The sequence below is a fragment of the Labrus mixtus genome, chromosome 6 (genome assembly GCF_963584025.1).
Source record: "Labrus mixtus chromosome 6, fLabMix1.1, whole genome shotgun sequence".
NCBI lineage: Eukaryota > Metazoa > Chordata > Actinopteri > Labriformes > Labridae > Labrus > Labrus mixtus.
Genome location: NC_083617.1, coordinates 22,849,090 through 22,873,616, shown reverse-complemented (window position 1 = coordinate 22,873,616; position 24,527 = coordinate 22,849,090). Strand labels below are relative to the sequence as shown.

Genomic DNA, 24,527 nt, shown 5'->3' with positions numbered 1-24,527 from the left:
CTGAAATACACACATGCAGAAACAGGATCTTATGGACATGCACTAATGGAGAGATGTCAGAGTGAGCTCCTGAGCTGATGGTGGGTAGGGCGGGTTGGTGCCTTGTTCAAGGGCACCTCGGCAGTGCTCAGGAAGCGATCTGACACCTCTCCAGCTACCAGACCAACTTCCATATTGGGTCCACACCGGGACTTGAGCCAGCGACCCTCCGGTTCCCAACCCAAGTCCCTAAAGACTGAGCTACTGCCGCCCCAAAATGACCTACAGTCTATAGTTATGACAAACAAAACATACATTTCTATAATAGAAATAATGTTAATGACTTATCTTAAAATTATAATTACATAGGCTAGATACCATGCCAATCAAGTTATCTGAAATGAAAATAACATGAAAAGTAGGTTAAGTGGATCTATTTATCACTAATTAATTTAAGGTCCTATCTAGTTTTAGAGCCTTTATTGTACTCATTAACACATTTGGCACTACATACATGGTTTCCCTTGTCTAACTATGTCATTTCTGCTTCTTATCTTCACTCTTTTTTTAAATCCACAAACCACCATCTCAGTCTCTTCATCCTAAATCCTTTTTACATTTCCTTCAGTTTAGCTAAGACATCATTTATGTAGAGCACAATAACTACGTTTGGATCAATTTCCAAAACGTAAAATGTTTGTGTCTGGAGCTTTATCAAAGGTGAATGACTCTTGTGTAATTTTATTTGGATTTTACACTTAACATACATTTATGAATCTGGCTCTGTGGAAAGGTCTGGTGAAATATGTTTAAAGATTGCTGTATTACAGAAATAAGATCCCCTAATTTGTTTTGTTTTCCCATTTTTGTTGTTGTTGCTTTATCTTTCCTATTCCTCTCTGATGTACGTCGCTTTGGATAAAAGCGTCTGCTAAGTGAATTGTAGAATTGTATTAGATTTGTGATTTGGAAGAATGTATGCAATAATTTATCTAGAGAGGAGAGGAGAGGAGAGGAGAGGAGAGGAGAGAAGAGGAGGAGAGGAGAGGGGAGGGGAGGGGGGGAGGGGAGAGGAGAGGAGAGGAGAGGAGAGGAGAGAAGAGGAGGAGAGGAGAGGGGAGAGGAGAGGAGAGGAGAGGAGAGGAGGGGAGGGGAGAGAAGAGGAGGAGAGGAGAGGAGAGGAGAGGAGAGGAGAGAAGAGGAGGAGAGGGGAGGGGAGAGGAGAGGAGGGGAGGGGAGAGGAGAGGAGAGAACCAAATTTAGAACTCTCTTTTTGTAAAAAGGTACTTTAATCTATTTATTTAAATCAAATTCATGTTTCATGAACTTTAGACATCTGTTCATTTGCTCACAACTTCACAATCTGAAGTAATTAGTAAATATCAATTCATTTTTTCATTCATTTTCAACATATAACCTACTAAATAAAATCAATGTACTGGGCAGAATAACATTAATTCAATAAGTCAGAAACTGAAGATTCATTGCAAAATGACTATTATTATTATTATTATTATTATTATTATTATTATTATTAATAATAATAATAATGTTAATAATATTATTATTATTTTGGAACTGATGGGTCAGTGAAGGTTTAACGCGCTAATCTCTACTTTTCAAATCGTCTTTCTTTAATAGATAACATAAATGTGTCTCTATTGTTCTTGTGATCATTTGAGTGTAGTCTCGTGAGGTTGGCTAGGGTCGTGTCAGACATGACGTTATCATATTGTTCAAGCAAAAATCATCTTTTTTTTGTTCAGGACTTTTGTCCAAGTGTGCTTACTCTACACCTCCGAAGTGGCGTCTGGGATTGCAGTTCAACAGGACTGCAGAGTAGTGTAGGATAATGAAGCAGGACTCCAACCTCCACAAAGCAAAGCGCGTCAGGTGTCCATCGCAGCGCTCACTGGCAGGGGTAGAAAAGCGCTGATCTAACATCCAAGTGGATACAGCATTAATGCTCTTTTCTGAGCTTATACATTTGTGCTTTTTTATTCAGGTCATCCTCTTAGCAACGCTGTGACTCTCACCAACGAACACTGCTCCCAATGTTTACTTCTACAGCATGTCCTCTCAAGCCAGGGAAAAGTAATGTTTTGTTTTGCAGACAATAATTGTGTTATGCGTGTGTTGAAGAGCCACTATGTTTGCACGGCATGTATTCAAATTGCTGTACGGATAATACAATAGACATTACAGTTTGCGCACTTGGGCAGCTTCCTCTCTCGGGCAGCGAGCTGTTGTCGACAATTTGAGATCTTCTCCAGCTCCATGATGGCGATGTTTCGGAGCTTTGTCTCAGCGAGCACCCAGCTCCGCCAGCAGCAGCATCCCACCAGCGGCACAGGCTCTCTGTCTGCCCCGGCGGAGGGCATCGAGAGCCAGTTCTCTTGTCCGATCTGCCTGGAGGTCTACCATAAACCCGTCAGCATCGCCAGCTGCACTCACACGTAAAGCAGCTACTTATTGTTTTGGATGTGTGTTATTGTATAGACATGCAGTGTAGGCTTACATATTGGAGCTGTGGAGTTATTTTGGCTGACACTGTTTGCATTTTGAAGTTTAATGATATTTTCCTCACACCTCTGACTCTATTGTTCCCTCTAGCTCTACAGCTGTGAAACTGAGTGGACTTATCTGACAACCCAATCAAATGAATTAAAACCCCGTTCCGTTTTAAAATACTGTACAGATTTTCACAAATATTCATAACAATTTTGAGTCACCTAAATGTATTAAACCATAAATGTTAACAACTTTGAATGGGATGCATCAACATTTCTGTTTTAGACTAAACAATTTATTTACAGAGTGCATTACATAGTGTGTTATATCAGGGTAGATGTCAGGCCTACACAGGTTTACAGTACAGAAATGCCCATGACAGGTTAAAGGTAGTTTAAAGACTATTATGGCTTTTCCATCAGTTTTTTTTTTATACATAATTTGATCACAATTAATTGATATAAAATGATTGAAACGGCCATGTTTAAAACTTGTTTTGATTGTTTTTATATTATTAAGAGAGGATCAAAGTCTCCATTATAAAAAACCTCCATCAAAAGTCAAGTATCAGCTTACTACAGTCTTTTATACAATTGTTTGAAGCTGTACGCCTCTCCTGGGCTGCAGGAGTCACCTTTAATTGTGTTCTTAAATCATCTGTCTTAAATCTTTCCTTTCTGTTTCTACAAATGTGCAGCTTTCAGAATGTTACTTATTCTTAATAATAAGACCTTTTTTTATAGTAAGGTATCAAATCAAATGTTAATATTTTATAAGCAATGTTAGTACAAAATTAGCTTTCAAAATAAAACTGCAACCTGTATGCACGTAAGACTATGTGTTGTGAAGAACAAATATGTCACTACAGGCAGGGTGTGTAAGATGTCATACACTTGTTTATTTTTTATTTCACCGTATTGTTGCATTTTTAGTGAAGACTGAGTCAAAAAGGATGTTTCTCAAATTCATTGTTTCTTAAACTGAGCATGTAAGATGAAGTCAATTTGAAAATTCGAATTTGAAAAAAGCTGCCTTCCACCTCCACAGAATCACTGGTTTGAGTGTCAGTGGTTCTACCTTAAGTCTGGTTTTTATGTTTCATTAAGTTCAAGCACCTCACCAGTCGGTCTGCAGCCCCACAAGTCTCCCTGGACCAAAATCATGCAGCAAAGGAATAACAATATAACAAGCATTTTGTGAACGCTCCTGTTGGTAGATTATAGTTTAAGAAAAACACAGTTCTAATGACATGGCTATCAGACTGAAAACATTTTGAACAACAAAGAGCAGACCAGACCTCAGTTCTATTTCTAGTTAAAAATAAAGCTATTTTTACTCCGCTGCAGCTGATGGGGATGGATGAAACATGAGGAAAAACTAATGCCTGCTTTTTACTGGCCCATACATACAAGTATACAAAAGAACATATAGTGAGTTGTAGGCGTCCCTCTGTACTTAACGTTAAATAAATATCTGTGAAATACTTGTTGAAATAATGATTCTGCCAAAAACACATCTTTTTCACTCCCTCTTTGTCATCCACAACCCCCTAAAAAGAAAACACAACCATTTTGTGCTAGATAGTCAGTTAAGGCTCTTTGTGATGGAGATGTGTAATTTTTTTTTTTATACAATAAACTGACTGATTCATGTGGAATTAAAATACCAGAATATAATTGTTAGAGATATTCAGAAAATTGAATTTTCAGTATTTTGAAACAGCAACTTTATTAACAAAGAATGCTTTCAAATTAAAATGTGCATTATTGGAATAATGAAACAGTGTCTCACTTCTACTGTGAGAGCAGTGCTGAACATATTGACACAGATCTTTACAAGGCTCTAGTAGCGCTTGTGTTTTATCAGGGTAACTGAGGGGTAGAGGTGGATCACAGATATGAGAGGGACTCCCTGGACAAGAGGAATAAATCTGAGACCACAGGGCACAGTGCACAGTGCTTTGCCCTCCCTCATTACCATCACTGGGGTTCCATTTTACAAGAACTTAACCTTAACTTCTCCTCTGGCTGTTTTCTGCCGTTCCAGGTTCTGTGGAGAGTGTCTGCAGCCATGTCTTCAAGTGACCTCGCCCCTCTGCCCTCTCTGTCGTGTTCCCTTCGACCCCAAGAAAGTGGATCGCTCTTCCAGTGTTGAAAAGCAGCTGGCCTCTTACAAAGCACCCTGCAGGGGTTGTAGCAAGAAGGTACATGTTGACCATTTTTTCCCTCATGTTAAAAAGACTTATCAGTCCAATTCTAAATGAATGCCATCATGTGTGGCTGCTATGATTGAATAAATGCCACCCCCCCCCCCCCAGGAATAAGTGGGCTTGTAATTGATTTGTACAAAACAAACAAAAATGATCATCCAAATATGTTTTGACAGTTTATTTAAGAAACGAGTGACAAAATAATCCAACATAAAAACTCCAAAAATTCTGTTAATTAAGATGATGTTGACGATGACGGTCAAGACACAATATTCAAACCCACTCGCCCTCTTTGTCTGCCCCCCTGCCCCACAACTGAAAAGGTAAAATAAGGTAAAACCACGCCCACTGCAAATTACAAGAAATGATATCAGTCCCCTAAAAGGTGTGAAACTTAAATAATCAACCCAGGCGTATATGCATGCACAGAAGAGCTGGTCATTTAGTACGATTCTTCAGGAAGATGGAAGCCATTAATAATTGTTGAAAACAATGAGACACGTTCCTTGCAATGGGAAGTGTGATTTAATTTTTTTACTGTTGTACGATAATAACAATGTGCATGTGTGTATCTCTTCTCAGGTGTCTCTGATAAAGATGAGGTCTCACATTGCCTCTTGTTCTAAAGTACAAGAGCAGATAGCCAACTGTCCTAAGTTTGTTCCTGTTGTACCCACCTCTCAACCTATACCAAGGTACACACACTCCCACCATGTCAGCACTTAGTTGAATCTGAAATGTCAGGTTACAGAAACACACAGCTCATTTTCAAATGAGCATTTTCTATTCATTTAAAGAATTCTTACAAGAATGAAATGTTTTAGCATTCAAGTAGAGCCAACAATTCTTTATTGCATGCAACAATTACAGTTCCCATGAGTCCTAGTCACACAGGCACTGTAGCCATATTGAAGCTGTAGTGTAATGTATTAAAACTTTAACAAGGTGCTCACATTTTAAAGCCTAGAGTATGAGTAAATTGTAATGTAATAAAGACAGAAAACTCCCTCTGTCATGTTTCAGTTGAAAGGAAAACACTGACGTTTTAAAATGTGTCTTTCAGTCTAACTCCATAAACTCAGCTGTGCATAGCTGGAATAGATTTCAAGGAGCAATATGTAACTCTGACACGTAGCGTTTAAAATTGGTACTGCATTCAATATTCAAAACATTTGAGAGAGCTGTCTCCCCCCCCCCCCCCCCACACCCCCTCCTCCCTGGAGTCGATGCTTTGCGAGGCAGGAGAGGACTGATTTTGTTATGTTAACGGCCGGCCGGGGGGGCCTTAATACCTCCTTCCTTCTCGGGTCAAAACAACTACAGACCATGCAAAGACCAGAATCTAAACTTTAGAAGGAGGACATACTGGCTGCTGTATTGTTTTTCAGAGAAGCCGGCACTTCAACATAGCATGTTTCCTTAATGTCTGATGATGATATAGTAAGGTCATTTTATAATTTAACTCAGTAGATATAGCTCCTTTAATAACTCATTACATTCTATATACATTCTGAATTCCCCCATGTAGAAATCAAGTACTAAAATGTCCAAGGAAATCACAAAATATGTAATTGCATACATACACACTGTGTATTTTTTTGAGTCATTACAGGCCATTAACTATGAAATTGCTCAGACAATTGAGAAGAATGGAATCAGGTGATACAGCCTTTCAATGTCTTCTGTTTGTGTTCGTCTGTCTTTTTGTCGATGATTGTCCGCCCATATGTAGCAATATTCCGAACCGGTCAACATTTGTGTGCCCGTTTTGTGGGGCAAGACACCTGGACCAGCAGGAACTGGTGAAGCACTGTATGGAAAACCACCGTAATGACCCTAATAAAGTGGTAAGAGACTACTCTGTCATACTTATCTTCTTACCTTCCTGCAAGCAGTGTGCACTCTTTTCGCACACTCATTTGATATCTTCCACAAGCTAGCAAGCAAAGGACTGGAATGGCAAAGAAAAATACTTTTGAGTTGGTGAGCTAGGACAATAATCCACTGCTCTCCTCTCCTCTGTGCTTTCCCAGAGACTTGCCATGCACCAGTCCAGTGATCATGTATGCCCCCGACCTACAGTGGCCGTTTGCTCCCCCCCCCATGTTTGAGAACCACAAATTTAAACTAAGCTGTGTGTTTGTATTTCCAGGTGTGTCCAGTGTGTTCCGCCATGCCATGGGGAGACCCTAGCTATAAGAGCTCAAATTTCCTCCATCATCTCCTCCACAGACACAAGTTCTCTTATGATACCTTTGTTGTAAGTCCTGTGCTGATATTGTTTTTCTTCTTAAAAAAAATAGAGTTTACTTCAACATAAACCTTAAAGAAAACATGTTTTCTTGTTTTCTCTGAAGTGGTGTCTCTTAGATCACATATATTTGAAGAGTTTTACATTTTATGTGGTGGCTGTCACATACTTTGGCATTTTGATCAAAACAAAATTGAATTCTCACACGGTGCGCAGCCTTTTATAGTCCCATAAACCTACATACTTCATATTAAATAATGGATGGTTTAAACACATATTGATTTTAGGAGGGCTTCATTAAGTGGTTTGCATTAAGCTACTGTTGTTTTTGCGTTTTGTCAGGACTACAGCATCGACGAGGAGGCAGCACTGCAGGCAGCTCTGGCCCTATCACTGGCTGAAAACTGACAACAGTCAAACCATCACCATCCTCTCACTGTCAACTCAAAGTCCACCGTTACTGCACTGCTGCTGCTCCTCCATGGCTCCGAAGGTAACTTCCAGCCAACAGACTTTTACCTGACCCAACCAGGTCCACACTCCCCACAGAAAGCCACACCACAAAGTTCAAGCAGCTTCAGATGTGGTGATAACGTTGCTTCCTTTTGATGACCAGGATGTTTGTCCTGGTGTAGCAGAGCAGCAAGTTTTCTATGCTACAAAACAAAGGCAGTTTGGAAAGAGCGTCTTTGGATATCTGGATTTGAGGAAATAATACCTCCAGCGGGTTTGGAAGTGAACCATATCAAAAGAAGTTAAGTTGTTTGGACCAACCTTCACATAACCTATCACACAATGACCTTAAAGAACCCCAAGCTTAGAAACTGTATATTCACTCACAGCTTTCCTCCAGACCTCCGCAGCATGAAGGGCTACCTCCATGTTAATACTGTCTCACCTTTGAGCATAAAAAAGTCAAAGCCTGCTGATTCTAAAACCGTCATCAGTGGTTCAGGTCTCTGACCACAGACACATGTCAAGATGTCCTGAGTGCTGGTGTTCACTGTTTAGTCTGAGACATTGTGCGCTGGATCAGGTTTGAACAATCAAATACAGTACCGAGCCTGCAAGAGCAAATGAGACAGCATTCCAGAAAGATATAGAGAAAAGTCCAGTAGAAAACACAGTGTGTCAATAGCCCTCCTGTTTTTGAGTTGGTATTTTGTACATATCTGTACTGGTTTTAAAATAAGCATAGGCTTATTCACCAGATTCACAACAGAAGAGTTTATCCTGTTGCTTTGCATAAAAGAAAAAGAAAGTCTGAAACCCATGATCTGGAAGGGGCGGACAGTCTGAACTGAGGACACACGGGCTAACAGTTTTCCTGTATTAATACATTCAAAAAGATGTATCACAGATTATTAGCTAAAGCCAGAAAGTATGTAAATCTCATATATTTTAAGATAAATGTGAAAAATGGTCTTGAGGTATAAAACAAAAAGTAAAGTATTCTAGCTGTTGGTGTATGAAACCCGACCTTCAATGGTCTAAATAGAAAAAATAATGTCATCCCTTTATATTTGAAGATTTTGTATTTATTTATTTTCTACTTACTGTTCATTTCTATGCACACTATATTACATTTGTTTAATAAACCACTAAAGAAGAGATATTCTCATTCTAAGATTATAACCTACCCAGTGTAGTATTCTTAATGAGCCCAACTTTTCCGTCCTATTCCAGCCAGCTTTGCTGTAGCACATCACTTTGAGACTGAAGGCCTTTCTCTGGCTCTCACTCCAAAATTACAAATATTTAACATTTTCTACTGAAAAAACAGAATTACCACAAGTAAACCACAAAAAGCCAAGGAGAGTTCATGATATACCCGTTCAAATGATTGATGGTCATGATTTATACAACCAATGTAGAATGAATCCACTACATGTGTTCTGATATCAATAAAAACATAAAATGCAATATCTTTTTGGCATGTATGCCAATCAATGCACTGATCCATTACCATCATTTAGAAATTCATTAAATCAACCTCAAATTAATCTATACGTATTAAGGCCTACGTGGATAAACACTATTTTAGAGCTGCAAGAATTAGCATTGTGCTGCCATCAGAAAGTGAAACATTAGACAAAGCAGGCAAAATGTCCATAACCAGTGTTTTACAATCAGAAATGTAAGACTTTTTAAACTTTTAAACAGTTCTCAAACTGGTAAAATTCATGATTCTTGTTAATAAAAATGTTTTATTCGACAACTCATTGGACCTTGAGCTATGCTACAAAATGCTACGCTAATGCTAAAACGTATGTTAAATCTAACGTGAGATAACAAGAACTTCACTTTGCCGTGAACTGAGTCTTGGCCATGCTAAATTATTCACATTCATTCACATGCATCAAACTAGCACTGAGGGCTTCAGCTCATTCTCAGTGTTCATGTTGTTTTCACACTCTGTCTTGTCCTTCAGCCGGCCCTCCTATATCACACTTTCTTTAACCCCAACTTCAATGCACACTTCAAACCCTGATTTCTGTGGCTTCTTAAAATCTCAGTGATTTGCCTGAAGGCTCACACACACAAGCTTAAGATATAAAGGCTTGAAGTCATTTTAGAATGATATGAGCTTCACTTGAGAACATTGATGGTAGTGGGTAAGGTCAGACTCTGAGACATTATGGTCAGTCTTGATTTCAGATGAAACTGACAGGTTGTTAAAGCTGACAGTATGAGAACCACTGATCAGCCTGATCATGTTTTCTATAATATAGAGTTATTGTTGTTCAAGCGGATATGACAAATTCATTCCACTTCTTTCTGTCTTTGTCAGCAGACTGTTCCAGTTAAGGTATTTTAATGTCCTGATTGAATTCAACAACAGCTGGACTCATGGGTTGAATTATCCCAAGAGCCAAACATGGAAACACTGAAGCTACTAGAGCTGATAGAGACAGACAGCCAGATAAGATCCAAATCAGTGGGGAAAGCTGGGTGTGAGACTGATTCTGTTTCCTGGGATGTTAAGAAGATAAACAATGTTTATATATCATGACTCTGACATAGCAACATCAAAAGATGTCTTCACACCTGATAAGCCCAGCTGAAGCTTATCCATAACTGTCCATTCCAGCTTCACTGAACGCTTCACAGAGAGAGACCAAAAGATGAACCAGATCAAACTGAAATCATAAAAGAAGGATCATTTTTTCAATGTGCTTAATAACAGACATCCCATCCACTTTCACTCCTAATGCAAAGCCACACAGCTCCTATTTTTTATTGATGTGAATATTTGCACTTATAGGAAATGTTTCTACCAGATTGATCTGTAGATATAAGTTGGAAATAAATCACTAAGGATGGAGGTGTATTGAGGTCTGACCTCAATGTTACCATTATTCGCTTTTCAGCTGCCGTTACAAGAAATATTTTTATGAGCCAAGCAGAGTAATAAACATATATTTTTGGGAAAATATTTCTGTTCAAACCACTAGACTATCAGATATTGATCCAGTCTTTGTCTGCAGCTGTGTCGAAGGGAACTGTCTCAACCCAGAAGTCTGAGTAGTGTAACCATTAGATGGCAGTCTTTCTCCAGATACTCGGGTCACACTGACACACGAGGTCATGTTCTGTGTGGAGGCAGTTTGAGGAGAAATCAGAGGTGTTACTAAGGTAATGTTATCTTAAAATAATACAGGAGTCTGTTGCACTTTATTTCTTTCAGCTTAACTCATTGATTGCGTCACAGTAAAATTGTAAATTCTATTTGTGTAATCTTGAATTTTTCAATTCAGTTTCATTGTTTTTTTTTTAATTTGTAAAAGAAAAACATGAAAAGTGTCAGGGGTAAAAAATGATTTGATTGAGTTATAAGTTATTAGTTCTGTTTGTGTTTCAAAACATTCAAATATTTGTTAACTTATTGTTTTAATGGGCAGCATGTGCAATTTGTTTCCTCCATTAATGTTTCTGTGGTTAAATTAAAAGGAATCTACTGAGGATGCTTTTAATGCAACACCAGAAAAAGAAAACAGGTGAAGAATCCATGCCACAGAAAGTTAAGATATTCTAACCATGAATTCACATCATTGTGTGATGAGCAGAACAAAGTTGAATAAGTGTTTCAGGACATCAGCTGAGGATCATGGCAGGTCTATGATTGCACAGTTGGTCATTTGAGGCCTCCAAACACTTGGACCCAACCAAAACATTTGTTTTCAAATGTGTTTTTTAATTACCTTTAACAACAAGCATATATATATATACTGTATATGAGTGATACATCTTTGTTTGATTATCTGGCATCTTAGTGCCATGTCAGTGGTTTTGGAAAGAAGTTTTGCTCTTGTATTCAGAATTCAAACTTAGATAACGATGTGAAACGACATCTGAATATGGTTATTATGGAATCTTAAAATGGGTCAAAATTCAAAAATGAAAGAAGAATTGAATGTGTGTTTGGACTGCACATTAAGCTGTTTATTTTCAGTGTGTCATTGGCATACATGGGACTGTTTGCTGTTGTTAGTGTCACTTGTCTACATTCAGCACATGAACAGTGAAGAGTTGAATTTCTTGATTTTTCCTCAACCTTTGTCATGTTTCCTCTTCTGTAAATTGCATATCTTTTTTCTAAATTAAAAAAAGGAAATCTTTCATATAAAAGGAACTTTTTGTAAAATATTTGAATAGATTTCAATCCGCCTTCTCCACATAAACACAATTTCTTCTTCAGTTTGTTGTTTTGATATTTATTTTAATGAAGCAATCTTTTATAAATGATTGTTACCTTCTTACCTCTGTAGCAGAATCCTTCCTTCTTTTTTTGTTACACGTTGTGTTCTCCGTGTTTACTTGCTTGTTTTTGAACTTCTTGGTTGAACACATTTTAAGAAATGTAAAGAATCTGTGTTCAATCCTTGTTTTGAATTGTTACATTTAATATCTCGTGTAATTGTTACTGCTCATCACCAATTATCTTTAACAGGCAGCCATTAAGAAGAGCAGAGTGTGTATGACTGTAGAATACTGTAGAGGCTTTGTGCATTGATAACCAGGACGTTCTTAAACATATTTAATGCTAACATGGAGGTGTATGAAAACTGTCTGGCTAAAAATGGTTCAAAGGACCAGTTCAGATTTTGGTTCACATTGTCTGAAACTAATACTCAAATGCAATATAAATGTCGATGAATCTGGCTTTAGATTGCATTTTTGCATAGATCAAGGTCTGTTGTATTGTTAAACCTGGACTACATGTAGCTAACAGGTTGTCACAGTATGTTTGGACCAAATTGAGCTGAGTTCTCTTGATTGGCAAGACACCAGAAAGCCCATTCTCAAGAACAGAAATCACATTTTAGTTTGATGTTTTTACCTTTGGTATTAAGAGTCCTGAGGAAACCTGAACTGCCTAAGTTGGTCTTTAACAAGTTTTACATATTATAGTCCTAATGATTTTGTAATGATGTCATCAGGTACAACAGAAGACTTGGGTCTTTTGAAAATGTGTTAGGTCAAAATATGGGAAAGCATTAATGTGGGGATGTTTCAGCCATGATGAAAATCAGTTGTTAATTCTGTCTGTCTTGAATCCCCCTTTATAGATGTGCATGTCCACAATACATACTTGGAGTAACCTGTAATTTAAAATACGACAACCAGCAAAACAGTAATACAAGAAAAACAAGAATTCAGATGTTGAAGGAAGTCTTTTTAGCAAGTGTACAAAAAGAAGAGGAACAGTTAAACAATGGCCAAAAATTAACCCCCGAAGAACAGGCTAAAACTGAGAAAAATAATAGGTGGGTAATATGTTGCTGTTACCAGCAGAAATGTTCAGAAGAGTAAGAATGTAAGGCACATCAAATGAGCACACTGGCTTAGGATGATTGATTCACTTTTATCTTTCCCTGTGGTAGTGTTTGTGTTGAAACAGACAAGGTTGAAAGAAACAAGTATTTGCTAAGACTTGTAAATGTAAAGTTCACCTTCAGTGTGAATAAATATGCATTCTCTTTAACAAAGTAATAACAGTCAAAAGAAGTGCTTGCAGTGACTCTGCTGCTGCTAGAGATGAGGATTCTGATGTCTGGGGTTCTCCAGTTGTTGCACTGCTTGGGGTTTTATCACGACACTATGAGGATGTTTTGTAGCATTTTTTCTGTTTCCCCCTAAATAAAAAGAAAAACACGGAATATAATGTATTTGTGTTGTTCTTTTGTGTGTGTTGTATGTTTCCCTCAACAATTGTATCCAGTGGTTCTGTAAAAAGTGTTGCTTGCCAAGTTGATGCTCTACAAACCGTGATAAATAAAGCCAGAGTCAAAGCCAAGTCACATTAGAAGACAAAAACAGAAACTTCTTTGTACAATCCGTGTTGTTTCTGCATTACTATCTCAAGCTCATAAACACACCAAGGTAAAAAGAAAGACTTCCAGGGGAGTCCATTAAGGACCAGGGGAGGAGCCTATGAATAAGACAAGATATTTGTAGCTGAAGAAAACTAATACAGCTTCTTCAGAGTATGAAAATAATGTAGTGTAGGTTTGATCCCCAGCTCCTGCAGCCACATGTTGAAGTGTCCTTGGGCAAGATACTGAATCTCAAATTGCTCACGAGTGACTTACAGCCAGCGGTGTGTGAATGTGCATGAATGGGATTAGTTAATAGCAGCCTTTGGCATCATTGTGTAAATGTGGTGTGAATAGGTGAATGTGACATGTAGTGTAAAAGCAGCTTTGAATAGTCCAGAAGACTAGAAAAGGACTATAAAGGTCCAAGTCTATTTACTGTTCTCCATTTGCATGGTATGATACCACCCAAAAATAACTTTAAAAGATATGTTTTCTTTGTATTTGGGATACCCTTTAATAGATTAACCAAACTGAGCAAGTGGTTCCCAGTACCTACACGAGGCGAGAACGGCAATCACACACACACACACACATACACACACACACATACACACACACTCATCCATTTGTGGTGGAAAAAGAGGCGGGGGTGTGATGGCTTGGTTTGGCATATCTGGAAATGTTAGCACCTCCCTGAGCAGCTATTTCACTGAGTGCACAGATATATCCAGCTACATCTCTCCTGTCCATCTCCACCACAACACCCCCATGCCCCTTTAATCACTACATTCCAATCAACTCTTACATTTTGTTAACTTTATCAACGTGACCTCACACACTTACGGAAATGGGAAATGGTCTTGAGCTGGTATAGCACTTTTCTAATACCATTCATACACAGTCATACACATTCATACATCGCTTTGGGGGGTTAAGTATCTTTCCCAAGGACGCATCGGACATGTGGCTGCAGGAGCTTGGGGTCGAACCCCAAACCTTCTGATTGAGAGACGACAGGCTCTACCAACTGAGCCCCTGTTGTCATGGCACTGCTGCTTTTAATGTCAAATTATGAGTTATTATTCTGGGAATCAATCACCGATCAATCTTTATTTGTACAGCGCCAATTCATAACAAGGTTATCTCAAGACACCTTACAGAAGAGCAGGCAAAAGACCTTACTCTTTGTTATATTATCAAAGACCCAACAATAATCCACCACGAGCACTAGGCAACATTTAGGAAAGTCACAGTGGTAAGGAAAAACTCCCTTTTCACAGGCAGAAACATCAAACAGAACCAGACTCTTGTTGAACAGCTACCTGCCGAAACTGTGTTGGGCTTGGAAAGATGGATAGAAGGAGATGCAGAAAGAAAAAGAAGGATAGAGAAAAACAGAACAACGACCACAACAATGAATATGATGGATTTATAGCAACAATGTCAGTAATAATGGTAAAAAGTCTAAAGTATGTGCACTACTAGCCGTAACAGGATTGACAATTGAAAGGGAGGACTAATGTTAATAATAGATAATTACTCATACTTTGTGTGTATCCCAGAGGGATGAAAAGTATTATTCTTATGTATTCTAACTCCAAACTGACTGCGTATTCAAGTTTGTGACTAACAAGTGTTTCCAATGAACCTCCAATATCATGTTTTTCTATATATTTATTTTCACGGTATATTGAGGAGTACACATTTTTAGGATGAAAGCATCCGTGCATTGGATCATCGATGCTCCTCACAGTATTTACAGGAAAACTCAAGCAAGTTTAATTATATATTAATGATTATACAACGCAAAGCACTTAGTTTAGGCAAAGACTGTCATCTGGGGTTTAATATTGAAAAAATACCAGATGACATGCCATACAACATCAATATCTTTGACCTAAAAGTCTTTTGAGCAGGTCATTGTGTCGCACTAACTCAGGCAAAGCTGTTTATGTTAACATAGATCGTAAGACGCGGGGTTACACTGCCTTGTTGATTTGCATCCCTTCCTATTAATTGCAAGGTAATTAATGGCTAGTTGATAAAATGTAAATAAGCCTGGAAAATTGGAATATCAGGATAATATTATTACAGAGGACAATGTTGAACTGTCATTTTAATAGCCATCCATGCACAAGTCACAAACGAAAACAACTGTTGATGTTCCCTCTACTCTCCTACATCCCACACACCTCAGCATTTGACTTTCTCAGCAAACATAGAAGTCCTCATCCTATGCCACACATCAGCAGATGTCTTGGTAACAAGTGTAATCCGGTGTCATTTGCAGGGCATCAGAGGCCTGTGATTGGGCACTTTATGGAAACACTCACACACTCCCTGTGGAAAATACCAGCATAATCTGATTGTCAATGTGTCTATTAGTTCCCGAGCGATCATATACACACAAATACACACACCCACAAACACATGCACACACGTTTTTACAGTATCTGTTGGCCTAATATTGAGGTCTAAAATAGGCTCCATGTCTTGACAGCAGCTAAATTGGTCATTGCTGTCTTGTATTACTGACACACAGTAAGATGGAGAGCTGCCCTCATGCCTAATATAACAGCTTTCCATGTATTTATAGGCCTGTGGAGAGTCAGAATAGTATCTGTATGTATTGAAAATGAACCTGGCTCATTGGTAGGGAATATTTAGACCTTGTTCCACAGACAGTTACTATTCATAGCATTCCATTACATCACAACAGAGCCATTCTGGTGGATAAACAACAGGTGCTCAGACTCATACTACAGGTGCAGGGCAGGCCAAGTGTTTGCAGCCTTGTGACACCTCGTCAAGTATGTTTGCTGCTGATGGAAAAACTTGGATCATCATTTTTAATAAACTTTACACTCTCGCCTTCCAAAGAGCCTGCAGTTTTTACTGGTTTCATATGCTGGTAAATAATCATTGGATTACCGTCTCAATATTGAGTCTAATTTAAGTATAGATTTTGGGATTCCCCAAGGCTGTATGTTCATGGGGCCACCTTCTGACGGGTAAATCTTTCTGAACATCTTTCTTGTCACGAGTCTATTGAAAAAAATACTGCATTTACTCCAGAATGAGTTATCACCTGTCTGTGATCACCAGAACAAAAGACTGCAGGGTAAACAGGCTGTTGCTGAAGTTGGTCTTTAAGTATCCTCTACCTTACCTCACTGATGCTTATTAAAGGGTTTACAGTGATTCACTTTGGAGTTTTAATCACCAGTCCAGCATATTCCATGCTAGTTTACGCAGAAAAATGCGCTATACAAGCTCAAGTCCATTTACCATGTTTCCTGTCATAATGCTTCCCCTCTGTAATATTTCAAATTGCATTATGTTGTCTTTAAGGTTTATTCATTTGATTGTAAACTTGTGATGTCAACGTCTGTGATGCTGGTTTCTAGAAACCTAATACTTTTCACTAACTCTGCCTGTCCATTCTAACTTAGACACAAATATGGAGGCTTGTGAGAATTCATGTAAGGTAACCTTTGTTTACAGTGAAATACATTTTGGATTTCTATGTCAAAGATGACATCCTTTCTGTCCTGTGAAACACAAAGATTTTCATTTGTTTCTTCATATCATCACACTGTTACACAATGAAACAAGTAAAATAAAAGAGCAGTTTTATAGCAAGAGCATTTTTAATACAAAATAACAAAACAATCTAGCTTTCATCAAAGCATGACGTTATTTAACTCACACAGTTAAAGATGATTTCAAACAAAAAAACTGTTTTATGTAAGCTACAAACAAAACCGATACATCTAAGTAATTGTCTCAATGTTATGCAATGCTGTCTTAATATAACAAACCTGAAGTCTTTTGAATAGATGTAACTTGTTTGGCCCCTTGACGCAAATGAAACACATTTTATCTTTGGATACCCTTTATTCATTTTGTATGTCACATGTGAGTATCAAGTGTCTTTTTCACTCTCTAGTGAGATAATGTTAATCTTTCTGTGGGTTTCTTTTGTGGGTGTGCTTTTCTAAATATGTCCACTAGAATTTGCTTTGTTGATGCTTTACATATTTGTCATTTCATTGTTAGTGCTATAAACTGTAGGCACGGATTTCTGTGATTGTTGTTGATTCAGCTGTAGTTTTGTGCAACATTGTAAACATTAAATACACATACACTACTAAGAAATGTTTCAAGGGATGACACTGTCAGGGAAATGTTATAATGTGGGAGTAAAATGCCTTCTGCTCCGTATGAGATGTGCTCCAGTCATCTCCGTTGTCTGATGTCAGGAGGTCAGAAAACTATTTTTCTTGACTTGATGTTCCAATAAATTCAAACATGTAAAACATTATTGAAACTCTAAGTTTGGCTCAAACAAAGATGTAAACATTATCAACAACCGGACTATGTGCTGGCTCCAGAAACAAACAGGAAGCAGCAAACGACCTAAGAAATAAACATTGAGCCCATAAGATGCAATCTTTGGCTTATTTGTTACTCATCCTGATCTTGTGAGACTACATTGAACATCTCATTTTTGACTCATTCAGTGATCATTTGTCTGATTTATTTCTCCCAAGGGTCCCTTCGTAGCAATACAGAGACAAAATGAGGGACTTTTATGAGACTTGTGTTATAAGTGTGATCCAGCCAGGGTTCAAACTGGGCACCTCCTTACTGTATGACAGCTGCACTAACTACTGCACTACTAGCTCCAACCAGAATCTAATGTACAAAAGATCACATTTTTCTATAATCTCTTAGAGAGCTCAAGGCAACATGACCAAATACATTGCTCATTTAACTCTCCAAAACTCATATATTCTAAGTAAAAAGTTATGTAAACATCACAGATAGGAAGCTTGTACCATCATTTAGTTAGCATTTCTGCTCAACAGTTAATCAAACTAATTGAAATTTTTGAACGAAAAAAAAGCATGCCTCTCCGTTGTTTACTGGTGAGTAGTCTACTTTATGTATACAGTAGCTTTAGCTCAGTGGGAATGTATTATGAATGTAATGAATTGTGTGTTTTAACAGACTTCTTACGATTTGATGGGTACAATTTCAAGTGCCTTTGTGAAATCGCTTTCATATGTCATCCCATGAACTAGCTGTTCCATTAATCAGGCATGGGGATAAGCGATCCACATACCAAGTTACGAAATATTTTAGTGATCTTTTGAGACGGTACCAAAATACACTGTTGTTGAGCCAAAAGAGAGACTCATCTGAAGACATTTTCCGGCCAGGCTGAAGTTCACAGGATGTCAGGACAGTGAGCAGCCCGCCTCTTTGTGCTTGGCTAACAGTGAGATCCTGGAGAAGGTCTTAAAGCAGCTGGTACACTGGTACTTTTTCACTTCAGAGTGGGTTTGGAGATGAGCTCGCAGGTTGGATCGGTCAGCAAAAGCTCGGCTGCAGTGGAAGCATGAGAATGGTTTCTCTCCTGCAGAAAGAACACACAGATGTCTTGTCAGTTTAATGTCAGGCGTTATAAGTTCCTGTTTACTTTTTTCATGGAATGAGTAATACGCAACATAAATTATCAACTTACAACTTATAAATACTTATGCTTGCTGTCAAATACAGTGAGGAAACCCTTAAATAAGATATGATAAGCCTTAATTGACTGTATATAGGAAAAGAATGTAGACAATGCAGACGATGCTTAAACCTGCATTTCTTCTACTGGTCAGTAGGGGGGGACTCCACTGGTTATAAATAAGTCTGAATTTATAAAGCCAGATTTGTAAATGACTATACTTCCAAGTTGACTTATCATCTTAGTAAACCTTTTCTTAGTGACTTTATGGTGTCAATAGATAGTTTCAAGTACTCTTCAATACAGCATGAAGTTCATTTGGTACCTAAAAGTCCCTTTTAGAGTCAAATCAACAAAAAAAATGTAAATGGACTTGAGTTTGAATAATTGTTTTCTAGTCTTGAATAGTTCTTTTCTGACTTCTCAAAGTGCTTTTTCCACCGCAGGTCACACCTATTCACACTCAGTCACACTGATGGCAGAGGCTGCTATGTAAAGTGTCCATCAGTATTAACTTATCCATTCATACTCATTCACAGGCTGCTGACATAACAGTGACAACGTCTGAGCCACAACCACCGCACAAAGAACAGTATTCTTAACGACAAGTACCTGTGATAGACAAGGCACTATTACTACCTGTCCACCATGACAGAGATGTATTAATGCATATCCACATATGGACACTTGTATTTCCCTAATCAACATGAAAATGGTAAAAATGCCAAAATGCCAAACAAGAGGCTTTAAAATGGGACTCGCAAATCAGGCGGTGTTGTCGAGGTAGTAAGGCGCTTTTCTGTTATACAGTCTGTGATTGATCCCTGCATTGGGGTGTTGCATGAGCCCAAGCACAGAAATAAGTACAGATGAAAAGGGATAGCAGTTAAATATTATAGGCATACGAACAAGAGCTCTGGGAGCTCCCTCACTACAATTTACGAAAAGACATGGGAATGGAAAAAAGACGCAAACTGTGCCAATTTGACAACACATGCCAGGAATGACGAAAACCTGCTGCTTAAGGTTTACATTTTTACCAAGTACCACAACATAACAAAAAGAGACAACACATGCAAACAGATTGCAAGAGGTACAAACAACCACTGATTTGTTTAGGAGTAAAGAACTGACAGATTAAGCTAGCAGAGATATGCTTTTTTACCAGTCCTTAGCCTTTCTGCTCATCAGGCTGCCTTCTCAAATAATCTGAAACAACTAATGGAAAGGTGGCTTCAATAACTTCACCGGACACAAACTAAGGCAACAGTTAGCGTGCAGGCTCCCACATTTATTCCCTTCACATTTAAGTCGTCTGGAAACATTCTGGTTGTCCTCTGGGCCATTTGCCTGGTGCTATATGTTTGGTTTTGTCCTTTTGTTTGGTTGTGTTGTCGTTATTTGGTTGTTGTGACTGCAAAGGCGATTGTCTAAAGGCAATCTTTGATTGTCTACATGCAGGTTGTCCTAAATTGTATTGTTTTGAGCTCCCACTGTTCATATCAAATGTTTTTTTTTTAATGACAAGATGTTAAATGTGTGCTTTACTTGCCTGTGTGTGTTCGTATATGTCCCTGAAGCAGCCAGGGTCTGGAGAATGCCTTGCCACAGAGTTTACACACACAGGGCAGTGTGTGTGTCCTGATGTGCATTTTGAGTGCTCCGAGGCTGACGTACTCCTTCTCACAATATTTACAGCTGAAGGACTTCTTACTGCTCCAATCACACTGAAGCTGCTTGTGTTTGGCCAGGCCCGAATAGCTCAAGTGCCCTTCATGACAGTCCAAACACTCAAAGTTCTCCTGGCTGCTGCTGCTGCCGGGAAGGACAACTGGAAATAGGGCCAGAAGAGGGAGGGACGAAGGGAGGATGCTCTCTCTCCTCCTGTAGTCTCCTGTGACATGCTGGATTTCTAGGTTCACTTTGGAACAGGGTTCAACGGCTGATTCACAGGCTTCTGTTGGGCTTCTCCTATTAGCCTCTGAAGAGTGTCCTAAAAGTGAGAGGGGGAAGGTGTTTGACGAGGATGGAGGATGCAATCGTTCTTTTCTTAGAGGAAGAGGAGAGGAGGAGAGAGACTGGGATATCTGCTGTGGGCAAGGGCTCATGGCTGGATAATAATGCTGTGCAGGGATGTACTTGTGCTGTGGGGGATCTTTGTGTGTGTCCCGGGTGGCCCCTATGATAACAAAAAAACACATCAACATGTTTTCATCAGAACAGTTTCTTATTTACACATCTAGCATCATAATGTGTCACACAGGATTGGGTATGTGGAAACCTGATGAAGGCTGGTCCAATAGTCTCTCCCCTTTTGGCTCTGTTTTCGGTCTAGTAAGGAAAGATCATTCTCTTAAACTACCTAATGTGCCACTGTGATCACTGATGTTGTCTTACTTTGTATTTTTGCTGGTTGCTTCTAAGCATGTAGTGTCTATTGTTTCATACAGTCTTTACTTTGTACTAACTTTTGCAATAGTAGATGGTTGCTATTTTACGTCTGGAAGTGAATCAAAGCATTAAAAATTGCGGGCCGGACACAACAAGCTGTAACTCAATAAATAACGCAGAGAGGAGGTTATATGTTCATCTGATTATTCTCTGTTGGGTCTAAACATTTTCTTTGCATGATCGAGACTTTGTATTTTAAATTAATATGGATATATTAGACGACACAAATACACACCAGATGTGTCTGGTGTGTCAAAACATCAGAAAGACCACCTTCCTTTGTCAAAGCATCCACACATCAATTCTCAAAAAAAGCAGCAACAATTTATGACATTTCTTCTCACATTGTTAATGTAAGTGATGAGGTCTATGTCCTTTTTGAAAAATGTAAGAATCCTTATTTGCTTTTATGGCGATTCTCAGTCAGATGGAAGACACCTTGAGATGAAAACATCAGATTTAAAAGCAAGTTTGGAGGACACAAAGCCCCAATCATTTCTCACAACATCCTAAATTTAAAGTCTTTTTTAAATGTACGTAGGAGGTTTGAAAAGAAGATTTCATCCACACACAAAAACACAAACATGAATACTCTGAATGTGACAAAATCTTTTAAAATGTACAGGTCATCACCATCTGTGGTCCTTTCTAGCAAACTAAGTAAATCAGTTCGGCCAAGTTTTACACATTACATCACTGTATGTTTTTCTAGAACTTGAATATAACTCAGTCTTATTACCATCTCTCCTTTCATGGTCCCATTCTGATGGTAATGGAAGTTCATCAATATAGTGGGGTGGGCAGGGTGGAAGGCTCAAGCTCGCTTTAAGGGCTGTATTGGAACAAATACAAAGGTCGAAGGAGGGATTTGTCAGGAGGAGCCTGGAAGGCCGCTACATAGCCTCTTAAGGCTGTTTAATGGGGCCCTTCTGGTCTCTCAAGGACCCTGGGACAATGCTGTAACTCTTTGGGGACGGATTTTGCACCTGCTAAACACAAAACCACATTTTTGTTTGTGGTCCGACTAAACTCCTTTTGCTTTATAATGCTATTTTCCTTCAATAATTGTGAATAAAAACAGATCTATGAGCTCTGAAAGGTAGTTCTGGTTTAAAGATGTAGTCTTATCATTTTAGGAATACTTAAATATTTTAAGTCCTAAAAAAAACCTACCCAGGTACACCAAATATATAAATCTAACAGTAATATAGGATTTTCTTTCAATAGATAATAGTGACTTAATCATTGAAAAAAAACATCCTATTTCTAGATATACCTCAGGGCTATAAAACAGACAACACCTGGGCTGTGGCGCTCACTTTACCTTAGCTGAACCAATGAGAGGCAAGGGATGAATAACATGTGAAACTCAATAAAGAAAAATTGTAGCCTTATTCACTTTTATTAATGGAAAGTGGAGAATTACTTCAACAAATATAGCTTTTGCAAGTGAAAAACACAAAAACAGGATATATCTGGTTGTAGAACTGACACATTTTTTATCTACATTATATGTAAATGAGTATTTCTTTTCCCCATTGTCTTTAACTTCTCACCTCAAACATTTGGTAAAGTCACATTTGTTTTCAATTTCTATGAACAAAAAGTTCAAAAGATTATGAATTATTGAACATAACATGTAAGTTAAGGTACAAACATGTACTTTAAGGAAAGTTCATTCTAATTTTTTTTAAGTCATATCAAAACTAAATGACTAATTCTGAAACTTTAATTGTTTTTTAATGATGTATACATTTTTCAAAGAAGACAGAAAAAGTATGTGCATTCTACAGAAGTGTCTATATAAGTGAAGGTAACTCAAAGCTGTAGAGCTGCAGTAACTTCTCTCAGATAAGTCAAGTAACTCACCAGCACATTTCTATTTTGTTAAAATAATAATAATAGGCTACTCAAGCTAAGTGAGTGGCAAAGGACCACTTTTCTTTACTTTACCCCTCTGACCAACTTAACAGTAAAGGTCATTTTCTTTCTTTTTTTCAAATATATTTCTCTATGTTATGATGTGGTCAGTGGAGTCTTACCCTCTGCCTTTGAGCTCAGTCTTCCATAGTTCGGTATTTTACTGCTCTGATGTTTCTTCACCAGGAAAGACCGCGGCATGTTGTCGCCTCTTCTAAGGACTTAGTATAGAGTGACAGTGGACTTGAGCCGCCGTTAACGGAAGCAGCTGTCGCTGAGGGACCGTGCTGAGTTCACGGTGTGTCCGCCTGCATGCAGCCTCGCGACGGTCAGGTGTGAGCCAAGGGTCGCGCGGGGGAATTTCCATAGACATCAGTGTCGAGCCAATTACAATAATAGGACAAGTGCAGGGGGCGGACTCTGTGTGTCAATCAGCATACCCCAACAAAACAGGTGTATGAATGGTGATAGGCGTTCATTGAAGGCGCAGAAACACTTGAAACTGCGTTTCAGTGCTGGAGCGGGTTTGTTCAAGCACACACTTGAAGTGGGTAGCTTCCTACTCTCCCCGCCAATGAAATGAAACAGCAGAAAGGCTCCCTTCTTTGTAGTAGGCTAGGCTATGGGAACAATTTCACTGTGTAGGCAACTAATTTGATCTTTTTTTTATTTTCAGTTCCCCCCCATCTTGATTTGTAAGCATTTTTGAAGCCATCTTTATATATTTTGATATTCTATGTTAGGCTTATGTTTCTTGTTCTAGAGCTGCTCTTCATGAAAAGTGACACAACTTCACTAAGATTTAACATTGAAAAAGGGTATTAATCATAGATAGTTACAATTACTGTCATTCTACATAAATTCCATCATTTTACAAAACTATAAATAGAATGAACTCATCAAATGCATTGCTAATAATCCAACTATTGTAATTTTGCAAACCATTACAATAAACAGTGTCTGGTAATGGCCTTTTGTCATGATTCAGAGGTTGAGGAGTTAGCAGTCATGAAAAAAGCCATTCTGCAGCAGAACTAACCATCTCTGTATTAATCTAGTTCATGTTTCTTTAAGCGTTAGTAATCACTGGACTAAACATCTAGATGTAAAGTCGTTCAGACAGAATAAACTTCTACTCATACAAAGAACAGTTTTTTATGTAATGAAATGCAGTAAGATGCCATGTTATAGTTCTGTATTTTCTATTTATTGTTTTTGCAAAGTTGCCATGAACAAAATCTCTGTTGATTATAATTTAAATAATTGTCATTGAAATAAGATTTATGTTCACAAAAAGCTCATCATGATCTGACATTGTTTAGATCGAAATGATTAACAGGAGCCTACAAAGGCATAAGAAGAATTTGA

The 24,527-nt window shown here is 38.3% G+C and overlaps 2 protein-coding genes across 2 annotated transcripts; one reads left to right on the top strand and one right to left on the bottom strand.

Annotated features, from left to right (window-relative positions):
• The first annotated feature begins 1,707 nt into the window (after nucleotides 1–1,707).
• On the top strand, nucleotides 1,708–13,110 carry LOC132975765 (E3 ubiquitin-protein ligase RNF166). The gene is made up of 6 exons (XM_061040541.1): nucleotides 1,708–2,435; nucleotides 4,537–4,693; nucleotides 5,282–5,394; nucleotides 6,432–6,546; nucleotides 6,852–6,959; nucleotides 7,293–13,110. The coding sequence occupies exons 1-6, from the start codon at nucleotides 2,257–2,259 to the stop codon at nucleotides 7,356–7,358; spliced, it is 738 nt and encodes a 245-aa protein (XP_060896524.1). The 5' UTR covers nucleotides 1,708–2,256; the 3' UTR covers nucleotides 7,359–13,110.
• A 7,222-nt stretch (nucleotides 13,111–20,332) lies between these two features.
• Nucleotides 20,333–24,380, bottom strand: LOC132976080 (zinc finger protein SNAI2-like). Its single transcript, XM_061041016.1, has 2 exons — nucleotides 23,282–24,380; nucleotides 20,333–20,967 (listed from the first exon to the last, which is right to left on the bottom strand). Exons 1-2 carry the CDS (start codon nucleotides 23,358–23,360, stop codon nucleotides 20,333–20,335), a joined length of 714 nt encoding a protein of 237 aa, XP_060896999.1. The 5' UTR covers nucleotides 23,361–24,380.
• Nucleotides 24,381–24,527: the final 147 nt, after the last annotated feature.